This window comes from Suncus etruscus, chromosome 8 (genome assembly GCF_024139225.1).
Source record: "Suncus etruscus isolate mSunEtr1 chromosome 8, mSunEtr1.pri.cur, whole genome shotgun sequence".
NCBI lineage: Eukaryota > Metazoa > Chordata > Mammalia > Eulipotyphla > Soricidae > Suncus > Suncus etruscus.
Window position 1 is genome coordinate 35,771,069 of NC_064855.1, and position 16,169 is coordinate 35,787,237.

The 16,169-nt window shown below is 37.9% G+C and overlaps 1 protein-coding gene and 1 non-coding gene across 2 annotated transcripts in view; both read left to right on the forward strand.

The window, feature by feature from the left end:
* The first annotated feature begins 1,949 nt into the window (after positions 1 to 1,949).
* Positions 1,950 to 2,056, forward strand: LOC126016874 (U6 spliceosomal RNA). The gene has a single exon (XR_007498559.1). It is a non-coding gene; the product is annotated as a U6 spliceosomal RNA (small nuclear RNA).
* A 1,697-nt stretch (positions 2,057 to 3,753) lies between these two features.
* Positions 3,754 to 16,169, forward strand: part of IFT88 (intraflagellar transport 88) — a 133,425-nt gene continuing 121,009 nt past the window's right edge. Inside the window, exons 1-7 of the mRNA XM_049778222.1 lie at positions 3,754 to 3,835; positions 4,715 to 4,810; positions 7,063 to 7,125; positions 11,574 to 11,630; positions 13,233 to 13,286; positions 13,467 to 13,530; positions 16,012 to 16,081. Coding sequence (XP_049634179.1) covers positions 4,721 to 4,810; positions 7,063 to 7,125; positions 11,574 to 11,630; positions 13,233 to 13,286; positions 13,467 to 13,530; positions 16,012 to 16,081 — 398 coding nt within the window. The 5' untranslated portion in view covers positions 3,754 to 3,835; positions 4,715 to 4,720. The remainder of the gene's footprint in view (positions 3,836 to 4,714; positions 4,811 to 7,062; positions 7,126 to 11,573; positions 11,631 to 13,232; positions 13,287 to 13,466; positions 13,531 to 16,011; positions 16,082 to 16,169) is intronic.

Here is a 16,169-nt window from a genome sequence, read left to right on the forward strand (position 1 = left end):
TCCAGCCCCCTGTGTATGTGTTTTGGGCTATATTTGGCAGTGCACTTAGAAATTATTTATGTCAGTTCTAGGAGGACCGTGGGATGTCGGGGACTGAACCGGGGTTGTTTGTATGAAAGGCAAATGTCCTACCTGCTATTCTATCACTCTGACCCCTCAATTTATACAAAGATTTCTTTTTTTTTCTTTTTCTACCCTCATAGCATCTTTACAGGGAGTGAAAGAGGAAAGCCAGGAAAATTGAGGTGGGGTTAAGTTTTGGGCCACACCTGGTGTGCTCGGGAAACTATATGTGATGGCAGGAATCAAACTGTGGCCTGCTGTGTGCAAGACATATGCCTACCTACTGTACCGTCTCTCCAGCCTGGTGATAAAGACCAACCCATTCAACACATATTCTGAATGTCTTGCTGAATGCTGGTATTCTGAATGTCTTGCTGCTGATTTGATCTGTGAGGCCAGGAGAGAGTAATAATGACCAGGATGTGGTATGAGAGCTAATCGGAAATATTACATCTTTCTGTAATTTCAGTGACATAGCTTGAGGCTGAAGAGAGACTTGGGGAGAGAAACATGGACTCTTCCTTTCTTATGAAGAAGCCAGCCCCAAAATGGAAGCACTCTTGGGGCCAGAGCGATAGTAATATGTAGGGAGTTTGTCTTGCTCATGGCTAACCTGGGTTCAATCCTCAGTATCCTATATGGTCCCCCGAGCACCACTGGGGGTGATTCCTGAGTGCTGAGGCAGGAGTGAAAGAAAAGGAAAAGAGGGAAGGGAAGGGAAGGGAAGGGAAGGGAAGGGAAGGGAAGGGAAGAGAAGGGAAAAGGAAAGGAGAAAGGAAAGGAAAGGAAAGGAGGGAAGAAGGGAAGGGAAGGGAAGGGAAGGGAAGGGAGGGGAGGGAAGAGAAGGGAAAAGGAAAGGAGAAAGGAAAGGAAAGGAAAGGAAAGGAAAGGAAAGGAAAGGAAAGGAAAGGAAAGGAAAGGAAAGGAGGGAAGAAGGGAAGGGAAGGGAAGGGAGGGGAGGGGAGGGGAGGGGAGGGAAGGGAAGGGAAAGGAAGGGAAGGGAAGGGAAGGAAAAAGAAGAGGAGAGGAAAGGAGTGGAGGGAAGGGAGGAGAGGAGGGGAGAAGGAAGAAAAAGAAAGAGAAAGGAAGGAGGAAGGAAGAAAGAAAGAAAAGAAAGAACAAGAGAGAGTAAAAAAGGAAGGAAGGAGAAAGAAAGAAAGAAAAGGAAGGAAGAAAGGAAGAAAAAGGGAGGGAAGGATAAAGAAAAAGAAGGAAGAAAGCTATACAAAGACTTCTTTTTTTTTTTTTGGGCCACACCCGGCGGTGCTCAGGGGTTACTCCTGGCTGTCTGCTCAGAAATAACTACTGGCAGGCACCGGGGACCATATAGGACACTGGGATTCGAACCAACCACCTTAGGTCCATGATCGGCTGCTTGCAAGGCAAACGCCACTCTCCAGGCCCACAAAGACTCCTTAAAAGATTATAAGAAGCAGTATTATCATTATATGCATCTGAAGTTTATATAGAACTTTACTGGTACACTTAAAATTGTAGACTTTAGGGAAAATAGGACAGTAGTAACTTGATTTAAATGAGTGTTCTTGGAATCCTTTCCAGATTCTTAAGTGATTACTATGTTTGTGATATATAGTTGTTACATTTCTCCCAAATTTTGCCTTTTTTGTCATAATTTTCTTAATGTTAATTTCTTTTTTTTTGGTTTTTGGGTCACACCTGGCAGTGCTCAGGGGTTACTTCTGGCTCCGTGCTCAGAAATTGCTCCTGCCAGGCATTAGGGACAATATGGGATGCTGGATTCAAACCACCATCCGTCCTGGATCAGCTGTGTGCAAGGCAAACACCCTACCGCTGTGCTATCTCCAGCCCCAATATTAATTTCTTAAAATGTTGAATATAATGCACTTAAAATTTTTTTAAAGATTGTGCTCGCTTCGGCAGCACATATACTAAAATTGGAACGATACAGAGAAGATTAGCATGGCCCCTGCGCAAGGATGACATGCAAATTCGTGAAGCGTTCTATATTTTTATTTTCAGACACAAAAGAGAAAAGAGCTGGAAGTTACAGCTCACCTCAGAAAGCTCACCACAAAGAGTGATGAGTTTAGTTAGAGAAATAACTACATTTTGAACTGTCCTAATAATAAGAATATATGAAGGAAATGGAAAGCCTGTCTAGAGTACAGGTGGGGGTCAGGGAGATTTGGGACATTGGTGATGGGAATGTTGCACTGGTGATGGGTGGTGGTCTTTACATGACTGAAACCCAAACACAATCATGTATGTAATCAAGGTGTTTAAATAATATATATATACATATATATATATATATATACAAAAGAAAAAAAAGTAGAAATAGAATCAATGAAGACTAAATGGTCAGGTATGTCAAGAGATTCAGCACACAGATAATGCCTGAGAGAAATGGGTAAAAAAAAATTTTTTTTTAAAGATCTACTACATAGATACTTCCATTTGCACATATCTGTCTAGTTCATCAACTGCAATGCAAGTGCTATAATTGCTGGGCTACATTCCTGGCCCTTTTTAAATTTATTTAAAGATATATTGTTTTATCACTTAGTGATCAACTTTTCCCTCTGTACATTTTTATGCAGTTCAAACTAAATTACAGATATTAAGCTTTTCATTAAATAATTATTCATATTGCTCAATATTTTTTCTGAGAAAATACTTACAATTGAAAAGCAGAATTCTCAACAAATGCATAGGACTTACAACTGCATACACCTTACAACTGTATACAACTGAATACCCCATCAAGATAGAGAAAACCAAGCTAGAAAGATAGTAACAGGAAAATGCTTACCTTCCTTGTGACCAACTCATGTTCAATCCCTAGCACCTTAAATGGTCTCTGAAACAAAGTCAGGAATAAACCCTGGCCCATTGCTGTGTTGACACAAAAACAAAACAAAACAAAAAGATACAGAATATTTGTTAACCCCAGAAAATTCCATTTAGCCTCTATTATCTACTTCTAAGAAGCAACCTTTGATTGTTCTGAATCTAAAGCTGATCTAGATTACTTGTTCTAGAACTTAAAATCAGTGAAACAGGTACTTTTATTGTTTGGCTTTTTTTATTCAGCATAATTTTTGTTTTGTTTTGTTTTGTTTTGGGGTCACACCCAGCAGTGCTCAGGGGTTACTCCTGGCTCTATGCTCAGAAATCACTCTGGCAGGCTCGGGGGACCATATGGGATGCCAGGATTCGAACTACTGTTCTTCTGCATGCAAGGCAAATGCCTTACTTCCATGCTATCTCTCCGGCCCTATTCAGCATAATTTTGATTTCTTCATTTTGTTTTATATATATAAATATAATATATGTATATATACATATATATTTGGAAGCAGGGGACCATACCTGGCAATGTTGAAGGCTTATGCCTGGTTCTGTGCTCACTTCTAGTGAAGCTAAAAGGATCTATGTGGTGCTAGGGATAAAATTCAGGATAGTCAGGTACAAGGCAAGCACCTTACTCATTATCTCTCAGGTCCCAGGCATATCTTTTTTATTGCTGAATAGTACTTCACTGCATAAACATACCTTAATTTGGTTATCCCTACTATTTATAGAAACTTCTTTTATTTCTAATTTTCAACTAGTATGATAAAGTGTCTATGAATATTCTGCACAAATAATTTTATAAACATACTTTCATTTCCTTTAGGCAAATATGGAGTGAAATTACTGGGCCATAGAGCTACATATTAACTTTATGAAATATTTATGAATTTGGACTTCTTTTCAAGATTGTACAGTTTGACTCTCCTGCCAGAAGGTATGAGTATCCTTATAGTTTGTGTTGCTGATACTTTTTGTTGCTGTATTTAATGTTGCTATGGGGACCATTCCCAGGGATGTGTGGGGCCACCTTTATATTCAGAAGTACTCCAGGAAGCTATGTAGTGCTAGAACTCAAACACAGGGTCTCAAATACACCAAGTATATGTTCTTCCACTTTTTTTTTTTTTTGGTTTTTGGGCCACACCCGGTAACGCTCAGGGGTTACTCCTGGCTATGTGCTCAGAAGTTGCTCCTGGCTTGGGGGACCATATGGGACACCGGGGGATCGAACGCGGTCCGTCCAAGGCTAGCGCAGGCAAGGCAGGCACCTTACCTTTAGCGCCACCGCCTGGCCCCGTTCTTCCACTTTTAATCCCACCTCTACCACTGTTGCTGGCCTTTATAATTTAGTTAGGTCCATGTCTAGTGGTTTCTGCCTTGCTCTTTTTTATTCTGTTTTTTTGTTTTGTTTTGTTTTGTTTTGTTTTTGTTTTTTCTTTTTGGTCATGCCAAGCACTGCTCAGATTTACTTATATTTTTGTGCTCAGAGATCACTCTTAACATTTTTTTTACTTTATTTAAAGAAATGCATTGCATAGTTGACCATAATACATTTGTGTCCAGATAAATAAGAACAAAGTTATTTTAAAAAAGAATAGAAAGAAAAAATAGAAAAGAAAAAGGAAGAGAGAATATTTAAAAGGGCAACAAGTGAATGTTTGACATCTTATTTTGAAGATTTGATGTGAAAAATACTTTCAATTATAAAATAGATCGAGATAAATTTGACCAGAAAGGAATTTAGATATACTTTGTTTTATTTAAGAATTATATTTTATACTAAGAAAATTTTTATGGTGTTGACTTTTCATAGGTACAAATGATGCAAAATGTACACCTGGCCCCAGAAACAGATGAAGGTGATCTTTATTCTGGTTATAATGACTACAATCCAACCTATGATACTGAGGTAAAAATGGATGACTTTACATTGATCATTTTTTGTTTTTGTTTTTGTTAACTTGCTGGTTCATCTGATCTTTTGAGTTTCAAGGTTCTACTTTCCTGGTACTTTAGATTAGGTGTCATGAATCAAAAAGTATAAGTATTAAGGACTCACTTCCACTAGTAATAACAGTTGTAGCTGAAAGGAAGATGATGCTTAAAGTAAATACTCTAAATTTAGAGTACCATGTTATTTATTTTCTCTTTTTTAAATTAAATGGTTCAAGTAATTTTTAGAAAATTTGGTAAATAGATTTAAGTCCAAAGAAACATGAAGATCATTGGAATTGCCACTACCCAGAAATAATCAGGAACAAATGTAATAGTGTTTACCCCCAAGCAGTTATATCCCTATGTAAATATATATAGCACTGCATAGTTTTTAATAAAATGATATTGTATTTGTGTATGTATATAGCCTGCTTTTGTTTTTAAATGTCTGTATCTAAAAATCTTTATTTGTTAAATAGTTAATGCTCTAGTTACATAAATGGTGAACTTAGTATGAAGAAAGTTATTGGACATTTTAAATCTGTTGACATTATTGTGAGATTTATAGTTTCCAAAATGTTAAAAACATTCTTTATAAAGTTATCTTCAGGGGCCGGGAAGGTGGCGCTAGAGATAAGGTGTCTGCCTTGTAAGCGTTACCAAGGAACGGACCGCGGTTCGATCCCCCGGCGTCCCATTTCTGAGCACATAGCCAGGAGTAACCCTTGAGCGTCAAACGGGTGTGGCCCAAAAACCAAAAAAAAAAAAAAAAAAAATAAAAGAGAAAAAGTTATCTTCAGCTAGTGCATTACGTAGGAAAGATTGAGTAGGAGAATAGTATGGAAATTAAGGTCCTTATTTTGAATGCCTCCAACTCTACTTTGATTTTGACATCACTTATAATTCCCTGAGTACCACCAGAAGTCAGGAGTAAGCCCTGTGCACCACCAAAAACTATAACTAAAACAACAAAACGTCCATAATCTCACATTCAGAAATAACTACTGTAGTATATTCTTTTGTCTTTTCTTCTTGCATACAGATAGTTTCTTTTCTCATGTTTGGAGTTGAACAGCATTTACTTTTGTTTTAATTTTAACATTTCATTATATCCTCTGTTCCATCTTAATAAGATATTTTAAAATAAAATTTATTATATATAAATATACATAATGCCCTTAAATATATTTATATTGTGTGTGTGTGTGTGTGTGTGTGTGTTTGTGTGTGGTTTAGGGGCTACACCTAGCAGTGCTCAGGGCTTTGTCTCTGCACTCAGGTTGGGCTCAGGGTATCATATGGATTGCCAGGGATCAAACTTAGGTCCGCTACATCCAAGGCAAATGTCCTTTGTCTATTATCGCCACAGCCCTTAAATTAATTTCAATAATCAATTTAGAATTACTTTTTTTTTTTTTTTGGTTTTTTGGGTTGCACCTGGTGACACTTAGGGGTTACTTCTTAACTCTAGTGAAAATTGTGGTCTGTGAATTCGAGGCTTGTATACACTGTATAAACCATTATATACTGTATACATTATATACATTTAAAATATAACACTGTACATACTGTTAATTAGAACTATTTTCTAGACATATGATTTTATTTTCAGTTTTCTATTATGATAAATAAAAAGAGTATAGTAAGTAATTTTCTACATAAGTAATCACTTGCATTTTATTTTCTGAGTATCATCATTTTTAAACACCAAAAGAGACTTCTTTTTCACCTAGTCAAACAGTAATGGAACAAGAAAAAGTGCTCTTATAAAATGGCTTTTCTGTTTTACAACTTCCTCTGGAAGGAAGCTATGTTATTAGTATTTGGTAGCTGTGGTCCCAACATGTGGAAGAAGAGGGAAAGAGATTGAGAAGCAGGGAGGAAGAAAACAGGATGTGATTCTCTGTTATAGCAGCTTGAGAAGAAAGAAGAAAGGCCTTATCCTTTCTTCTAACCAGATGTACCCCTTCAAATAGTGTCCAGTAAAATATCCTTAAATTTGATCTATATTGCCAGTTCTCCTCTTCCTTTGGCAGGAAGAAACATTGATAGTTTGAGTTGTTAGAAGGGGATAGATTTGGGAGGACTTTCTGAACCCTGCCTGAATGTCAGGAGATGCATGGGAATTATATATAGTAGAACTTGAGTACTATTGGAAGAGGTTGGTTGAACCATTCTAGAAAATGTCTCAGTATGTTGAATGTTCAGTTTGCTTTTCCATTTTAGGAATTGGAGAATGACACAGCTTTCCAGCAAGCTGTGAGAACTAGTCATGGCAGAAGACCTCCAGTAAGTAAAATTTTATTTTTATGTGTAGTTAAAAATATTTAAAATTAACCACCCTAACCATTTTTAAGTGTGTAGTGTTAAATATATTCTCATGGTTGTAAAACACATTTTTAAACTATATCTCTCCATCTTCCACAAGTGAAACCATTAGAAACTTTCCCCATTCTCTTTCCTAACGTCACACTTATTCTCTGCTTCTTGGACTGTGACTTTCACTGCACTGAAGCATTTCATAGAAGTAGAATCTTGCAATATTTATTCTTGGTGTCTGGCTTATGTCACTTCATGTATTTTCTCTTTCAGAGTTCATCCTTGCTGTAGCATGTGAGGGTATTTTCTTCCTTTTCAAGGCTAGAAAACATTTTTTTTTTTTTTTTTTTTTTTTTTTTGGTTTTTGGGTCACACCCGGCAGTGCTCAGGGGTTACTCCTGGCTGTCTGCTCAGAAATAGCTCCTGGCAGGCACGGGGGACCATATGGGACACCGGGATTTGAACCAACCACCTTTGGTCCTGGATTGGCTGCTTGCAAGGCAAACGCCGCTGTGCTATCTCTCCGGGCCCTAGAAAACATTTCTTATTTGTTGACCACATCTTGTTCCAAGGTCACAGTAATTGTTCTTATGAATAGTACTACTTACTGTATGTGGATATACACATACTTCTCTGAGACTTTTTAATTTTTTTAGACATACAGGATGTAAGATGACTTGTCATATGGTATTTTTTTAATTTTTTAGGAATTTCCATGAAGGTTTCTATAGTAGTTGCACCATTTTATAATCCACTAACAAAAGTGCTCAGATTTCCCTATATTCTGTTTTTCTTTATTTATCATGCATAATAATAAATTTATTATTATGCACAATAAACAATAATTTGTTATTTACTTATAATTTATTATTACAGTGGTTTTATTTGCTTTGATAATTAATGGTATTTAGCATATATTTTTGTTGTTTTTTGTGTTTTGGCTTTTGGGCCATACCTGGTACTCAGGGCTGACCTCTGGCTCTGCACTTAGCGGTCACTCCTTTTTTTTTTTGGGGGGGGGTCACACCCGTCAGCGCTTAGGAGTTACTCCTGGCTCCAGGCTCAGAAATATCTCCTGGCAGGCTCAGGAGACCACATGGGATGCCGGGATTCAAACCAATGATCTTCTGCATGAAAGGCAAACGCCTTACCTCCATGCTATCTCTCCGGCCCCTCAGGGATCACTCCTGGCAGGGCTTGCTTATTGGAGAAACTGGCCTTTCCCATTGTGTGATCTTGGCACTTTTGTGGAACATCATTTCATCATATATATGACTTTTGTTTGAACTTTTTATTCTATTCCATTGATCTATTTGCCTTAATCCTTTGCCATACTATCTTACTTTGTAATATATTTTAAAATCAGAAAGTATGGGGCCGGAGAGATAGCATGGAGGTAAGGCATTTGCCTTTCATGCAGGAGGTCATTGGTTTGAATCCCGGTGTCCCATTTGGTCCCCCGTGCCTGCCAGGAACAATTTCTGAGCCTGGAGCCAGGAATAACCCCTGAGCACTGCCGGGTGTGACCCAAAAACCACACACACACACAAAAAAAAAAAAATCAGAAAGTATGAGCTCCCCCAACTGTATTCTTCATCAAAATTGTTTTTGGCTATTCAAAGTACCTTGCAATTCCAAATGAATTTTGTATTTCTTTAAATGTGTGTATATATGCATATAACATGTATGTGCACATAACACAACATTTTATTGGATAACTTGCTTGCCGACTTGAGATGGACCTGGGTTCAATACCTGGCATTCAATATGGTTCCCCAGCCTGCCAGGAGCAATTTCTGAGTGCAGAGACCAGAGCTTTGCTGGGTGTGGGCCAACCCCTCGATCCCCAAAGATTGACTTCCAGATATGTGAAGAAAGGTATTATGGAAGAAAACATGTAGTATTCTTCACTCTGAAGAGTTTGTTTAATTTAAAATAAAAACAAGCAAAGCAAAAACAAGCAGCATTTAATCATTTGCTAGAACACAAAAGAAGAACAGAATGATCCTTTTTTCAGTTCTTGTGAAAAATATTGCTAAGACCCATATCATTCTTTCAAAAAAAAAACCTGTTGTCTGTCATATAGATTAAATTGGTTCCTGGTTTTGTTTATGTGCTCTGTATGTGTACTGATTTTTTGGGAGGTGGTAGGTAACTAATTATGTTATTAATTGAGAAAGATAAGGTCAATTTTTACACTGTATGGGCTTTTAATGGGGAGAAGAAATGAGCAGACATCTCTGAGGAAAATAGCAAACAGGCACAGGGAAAAAATGCTCATCATCACTTTTTTTTTTTTTTTTGGTTTTGGGGCACACCCGGCAGTGCTCAGGGGTTACTCCTGGCTATCTGCTCAGATAGCTCCTGGCAGGCACAGGGGACCATGTGGGACTGCGGGATTCGAACCAACCACCTTAGGTCCTGGGTCGGCTGCTTGCAAGGCAAACACCACTGTGCTATCTCTATGGCCCCATAAACACTTTTGTTTTTGTTCTTGTTTTCTTGTTTTGGGGCCACACTCTGTGACGCTCAGGGATTACTCCTGGCTAGGTGCTCAGAAATCGCTCCTGGCTTGGGGGATTGAACCTTGGTCCGTCCTAAACTAGCAAAGGCAAGGCAGACGCCTTACCATTTGTGCCACTGCTCCAGCCCCATCATCACTTATTATTAGGGAAATCGAAATCAAGATGACAATGAGATATCATCTTACACTGAGGGTGGCACATTTAAAAAATATTGAGATGAATTTGTGTTGGAGGGAATGTGGTAAAATAGGAACTCTCAGTGAGTGTAGGGAATGCTGTCTGGTCCAACCCCTATAGAAAACAATATGGAGGGTTCTCAGTAAACCCAAAATCGAGCTGCCATATAACCCAGCAATCTCACTTTTTCACCCAAAAGGATGTATGCACACATCACAACATTCAGTACAATAACAAAGAGTTGTAATCAACCTCGATATTGTAATCAACAGAGGAGTAGATAATGGTTGGGACTTCTCAGGTCAACATTGTTGCCCCCATGTTCTTTCTCTTTTTTTTTTTTTTTTTTTTTGTGGTTTTTGGGTCACACCCGGCAGTGCTCAGGGGTTATTCCTGGCTTCACGCTCAGAAATTGCTCCTGGCAGGCACGGGGGACCATATGGGACGCCGGGATTCGAACTGATGACCTCCTGCATGAAAGGCAAACACCTTACCTCCATGCTATCTCTCCGGCCCCCCATGTTCTTTCTCTATGCATAGTGTTGGCCTGCATTGTTTCTCCATGGTCATGCTTGTAATGTGTGTTTTGCGTGTTGTGCTAAGCGAAGCATCCATTTCATTGAGTTTTGTCACTCCCAGAAGATGTGCAGCAAAGCCGAGCAGCTAGCACCGCCCTTTGTAGGTGGGGACAGCTCACCTCTGAAGAAGTGCCTTCAGGGAATTTCTGGTTGGGATGGATTGAGGTCCAGAGAACAGAGACAGTCACAATGTCTGCTGTGTGCTAAAGCACAAAGCAGGAGTCTGGCCCTATCAGATGTTCTTAGTTTATAAAAAAAATTGTGTTTGACTTCTCAGAATGCTTGACTATTGCATATTTATTTAGAATAGAGATACTTCTAGAAATAAAGCAGTCCCAAGTGCTCGCTGCTTTTTCTCATTTTTACACCTTATAATTCTTCACTGCCATGATTGTTCTCTAATAAATTCAAACATAGTTTACAGAATGATTTTTGTCCTTACCTTTTTATCATTGTTAAAACAAGCAATACACTGATCTAGAGAAATAAAGGGTAAGATTCTTGTCTTGCATGTAGTAGAATTGTTCAATTTCCTATACCACATATGGTCCCCTGAACCCTGCCGAGGACTGATCCCTGAGCACAGAGACAGGAGTAAGCCCTTAACATTGTCAGCTGTATCCCCCAAAAATAAAAACAAACCAAGAGTAGCCAGAAATAGAAATTCTGTTACACTGTAACTTCAAACAAATATGCCTATTGTCTAGCACCATTTTTACTTTTGAGATCCTATTTGATTCCAGCTGTGGTCAATGTACTTTATATTTTACTTCAGCAATGAGAAAATTTAGATTTCAAAAGATTAAACAAATGGTAAAGCTGAGATTTACATCTAGAGTCTGTGATAAATTTCATGATTATAATTAGATCTAGTGACTGTCCTAATAAATTTGGATAATGAGTTATAACTTCAATCTTAGAAACTAATTTCAAATTTACCTCAGATCATTCTGAAGTCCCTTTCCCCATTTAAAGTAAGTTCCAGAAATCTTTTCAAAACTTAAAATAATTTAATTTCTTAATATTTGAAATATTCTAAAATAAATTATTCTAAATATATTTGTGATTAATCTATATTTTCCAGTTTACTAGTATATAACAATCCAAATTTTATTAACTGTTTTCTTTCCTCCACAAGATAACTGCTAAAATACCAAGCACAGCAGTTACTAGACCTGTAGCTACTGGATATGGGGTAGGTTTTCTTAAACTAAAAGTGTTAAGATGTTATTTTTCACATACATAAGTTCACTCGAGGCAGTTCTAAATTTTTGCTATCTTTTTTTAGTTTCTAATGAACATATATTTTCTATTGTGGGTAGTTAAGTGTATTATAAAAAGTCTAGTTTGATTTATAGCTTTGAATATTTTGTTCATATCGACTTAAAATATATCAGAAAATGTTTTTCTATTTAATTATAAACCTTATGTTTGTTGATTGACTTCTTGTCTTTGTATAAATAACCAACTCATGTATAGTTTATTTATGCAATATGTGAAGTTGGATGTTATGTAGATATAACAACATTTAAAACTTTAAAAAAATCAAATTTAAGAGAAGTTTGAGAGCCTTGTGTTTGGGTCCTTCTTTTATTTAATCTTCAGAGGAAAGATGCTATAAAAATTCATGAAGAAAAATGTCTTCTAAATCTTATAAAAATTACTTATAATTTGAATATTTTAGCTTATATAATCATAGATAAAAGAGGAAGAAATATAATAATGAGATAGTTCTTTTTTTTTTGGTGATAAAAGAATTTTATGTTTTTAATGTATCCATCATATATTTTCTCTTTATTTATTTTTTTTTTTTTTGGTTTTTGGGCCACACCTGGCAATGCTCAGGGGTTACTCCTGGCTGTCTGCTCAGAAATAGCTCCTGGCAGGCACGGGGGACCATATAGGACACCGGGATTCAAACCAACCACCTTTGGTCCTGGATGGGCTGCTTGCAAGGCAAACGCCGCTGTGCTATCTCTCCGGGCCCTCTCTTTATTTTTTAAATAATTTTTATTGTAGCCAAGTTAAGACCCCTCCCAGAAATGGGTGGGTCTTAGGGTACACCACAGCCAAGTATTTCCAAGTTCTTAAAATAATATTTCTATGAGTTTAGAAAAATAGTTTCAGAACATCAAAGTCCAGAACACTTCCCTTTATAATGTCTTATTTATTTATTTTGGAGTTTGGGGGGCCACACTCAATGGTACACAAAGCTTATTCCTGCCTCTGTGCCCAGAGATGACTTCTGCCTGACATGGGGAACCATATGAGGTACAGGGATCAAACCCAAGCTGGCCGTGTGCAAGGCAAACATCCTACCCACTTTCTCTATCCCCTATAATGTCCACTTCATGTGAATAAAGAAAATTTGCCTTATGCCTAACATAACTGTACAACATATGAAACATGCTTTTATTAATCAACCTAAGCATGGATTATAAATTTTATTTTTGGTGGAGTTTCAAATAGAGGATAGCAAACTTTTTCTTTGAAAACTAGATAGACACTTTAGACTTGCAGGTCAGATACTCTGTCATAGATTGCAATTCTACACTTATAGTGCAGAAGTAGAGATAAAATGTGGGCAAATGGAGCATAGTTGTATTCCAATAAAGTTTAGTTATAAAGGATGGTTGTGATAGTTTACCTGAGGTCTTGTTGGGATTTTTATTCTTTGATCCTATATTGTTAGGTGATAAATGGGGCTAAAATGGGTTGCCAGTAAAATTATAAAGTAATTGGTATATAAAATTAAATGTGATTTTGACTTGTTTAAATTTTCTTTTCTGTTTATTAGTCTAAAACATCTCTTGCATCATCAATGGGAAGACCAATGACAGGGACTATCCAGGTATTTCTGTTATATGGTTTTGGTATGTGTCTAAAACTTAGCTATGAATAATATAAATCACAATGCTTTAAATAAAAATATACAATATAAAATTGGAATTACATAAAGATCTGTGTCATGTATAGAGCTGTTAAGAGATTTTATTTAATAATGCTTAAAATATGATTCTTGTTCCTAAAGGATGGAGTTACTAGACCTATGACAGCAGTGAGAGCAGCTGGTTTTACAAAAGCAGCTTTGAGAGGTATGTTATACAGACTCATACTAATAATTTTTCTCAGAATCAACCAAAACATTTATTATCATACAATACATTGTTATTTTAGGTGCCCTTAAAAAAGAAGAGTGGAGTGTAAAAATATTCAGTATTTCAGTTTGGATGGTAGTAACATTGGCATGCAATTTATAAAAATGTACTGTGATGGTGGGGCCGGAGCGGTAGCACAGGGCATAAGGCGTCTGCATTGCGCGCGCTAGCCTAGGACAGACCGCGGTTCGATCCCCGGCATCCAATATGGTCCCCCTAAGCCAGGGGCGATTTCCGAGCACATAGCCACGAGTAACCCCTGAGTGTCACCGTGTGGCCCAAAAACCAAAAAAAAAAAAAAATAATAATAATAAGTATTGTGTTGTAAGGGGCCAGAACGATAGTGCAGTGGTAGGGCATTTGCCTTTCACGCAACTGATCCAGGAGAGATCTCTGTTCGATCCCCTGCGTCCCATATGGTCCCCCAAGCCAGGAGTGATTTCTGAGCGCATAGCCAGGAGTAACCCCTGAGTGTCACTGGGTGTGGCCCAAAAATAAAAAAAAAATTTAAATGAAATAAAGTACTGTGGTGTGTTTTGGGGTTTTTTGTGGTCACATTCAGCAGAGTTCTGGAGTTACTCCTCACTCTACACTCAGGAATCACTGCTGCTAGACTTGGGGGAACACAGGTATTGAACCCAGATCAACCACATGCAAAGCAAGTGCACTACTCGCTATACTATCTCCCTCAACCCTGAATGTAGTGTACATTCAAAATTTATGAGTTTTATTTATGCTAGATTAATTAAATAATTTAAAGTAAAAATATTTAAATGTGTAAGTCACACAAATGATTTTTAAAGTAACATTATTTTGTGCTGAAGTGATAGTACAGTGAGTAGGGTGTTTGTCTTGCATGCAGATGATCTCGGTTCAATCCTGGCATCCTATATGGTCTCCTGAGCTTGTCAGGAGAGATTTCTGAGCACAAAGCCAGGAGTAGCCCCCAAGCACTGCCATGTTTGCTCAAAAACAAACAAAATATTGAATACTGTTTGAATATATAATTTTGGGTTTTATATATTAACACAGTTCTTCTTTTGTTATTGTTGTTTGGATTGGTTTGGTTTGGTTTTGAGGCCACAACTGGTGGTGCTCAGAGCTTACTCCTGGGGCTGTGCTCAGGAATCACTCCTGATGGGCTTAAAGGACCATATAGGATGGCAGGGATTGAGTCAGGTCGACCACATGAAAGATAACAACCTATATTATGTACTCCAGCCCCTTAACACAATTTTTATTGACATATTTTATGTTAAAAATATTACTTTCGGGGCCAGAGAGATAGCACAGTGGCAGAGTGTTTGCCTTGCACATGGCCAACCCAGGACGGATGGTGTTCGAATCCTGGCATCCCATATGGTCCCCTGAGCCTGCCAGGATCAATTTCTGAACACAGAGCCAGGAGTAACCCCTGAGCATCTCCGGGTGTGGTCTAAAAACCAAAAAAAAAAAAAAATTAATTTTTTAACTACATCAACAACTATCATGTTACTGATAGTGATAGAAATAAAATGCCTGGGCCACACCCAGTAACGCTCAGGGGTTACTCCTGGCTATACGCTCAGAAGTCGTTCCTGGCTTGGGGGACCATATGGGACGCCAGGGGATCGAACCACAGTCCATCCTAGGCTACCGCTGGCAAGGCAGACACCTTACCTCTAGCGCCACCATGCCGGCCCCTAAAATGCCTGTCTTGAAGACAGATAGGCGGAGGGTGGGACAGGAGGGAGATAGGGAACATTGGTGGTGGGAAGGTTGCACTGGTGAAGGGGATGTACTTTTTGATGACTGAAACCCAATTATAAGCATATTTGTAACCATGCTGTTTAAATAAAGATATTAATAAACAAAAATAAAATAAAATAGGGGCTGGAGCAATAGCGCAGCTGTAGGGGGTTTACCGTGCACAAGGCCGACCCAGGACAGACCCGTGTTCTATTCCCAGCAAACTATGTCCCGTCCCCCCCACTCCACCCCCAACCTGCCAGGAAGGATTTCTGAGCTTAGGGACAGGAGAAAACCCTGAGTGCTGCTGGGTGTGACCCCCACACCAAAATAAATAAATAAAATAAAATAAAAATCTTAATTTCTTGTGGCCAAAGCAATCGTACAACCTGGTTCCATTTGATCTCTGGCATTTCATAAGGTCCCCAGAGCACCATGAGGAATGCCCTTGAGAGTAGAGCCAGGAGTAACCCAAGTGCTGCCAAGTGTGGCCCAAAAGACCAAAACAAAACAAAGAAAAAAAATCATAATTTCTTGATGAATAAATTATTTGTGTAGAATAATAAGTGCCATATTTTAATAAGTGGATGTTATAAACCTTTAATAAATAGGTAAATAATTGTAAGTGTTTGATAATTATGCTAGATTAAATATTGAATTGTTAAATATTGACTAAGTATTTTGTCTTAGGCTCTGCATTTGACCCTCTTGGTCAGTCAAGGGGACCTGCTCCTCCTTTAGAAGCCAAAAATGAAGATAAGTATGTATATCCTTATATTGCTATTTTATGATTGTTTTATATTTTAAAGTTTTTAATTTTGAAATACATTGTTTTGAGAAGTCCATGC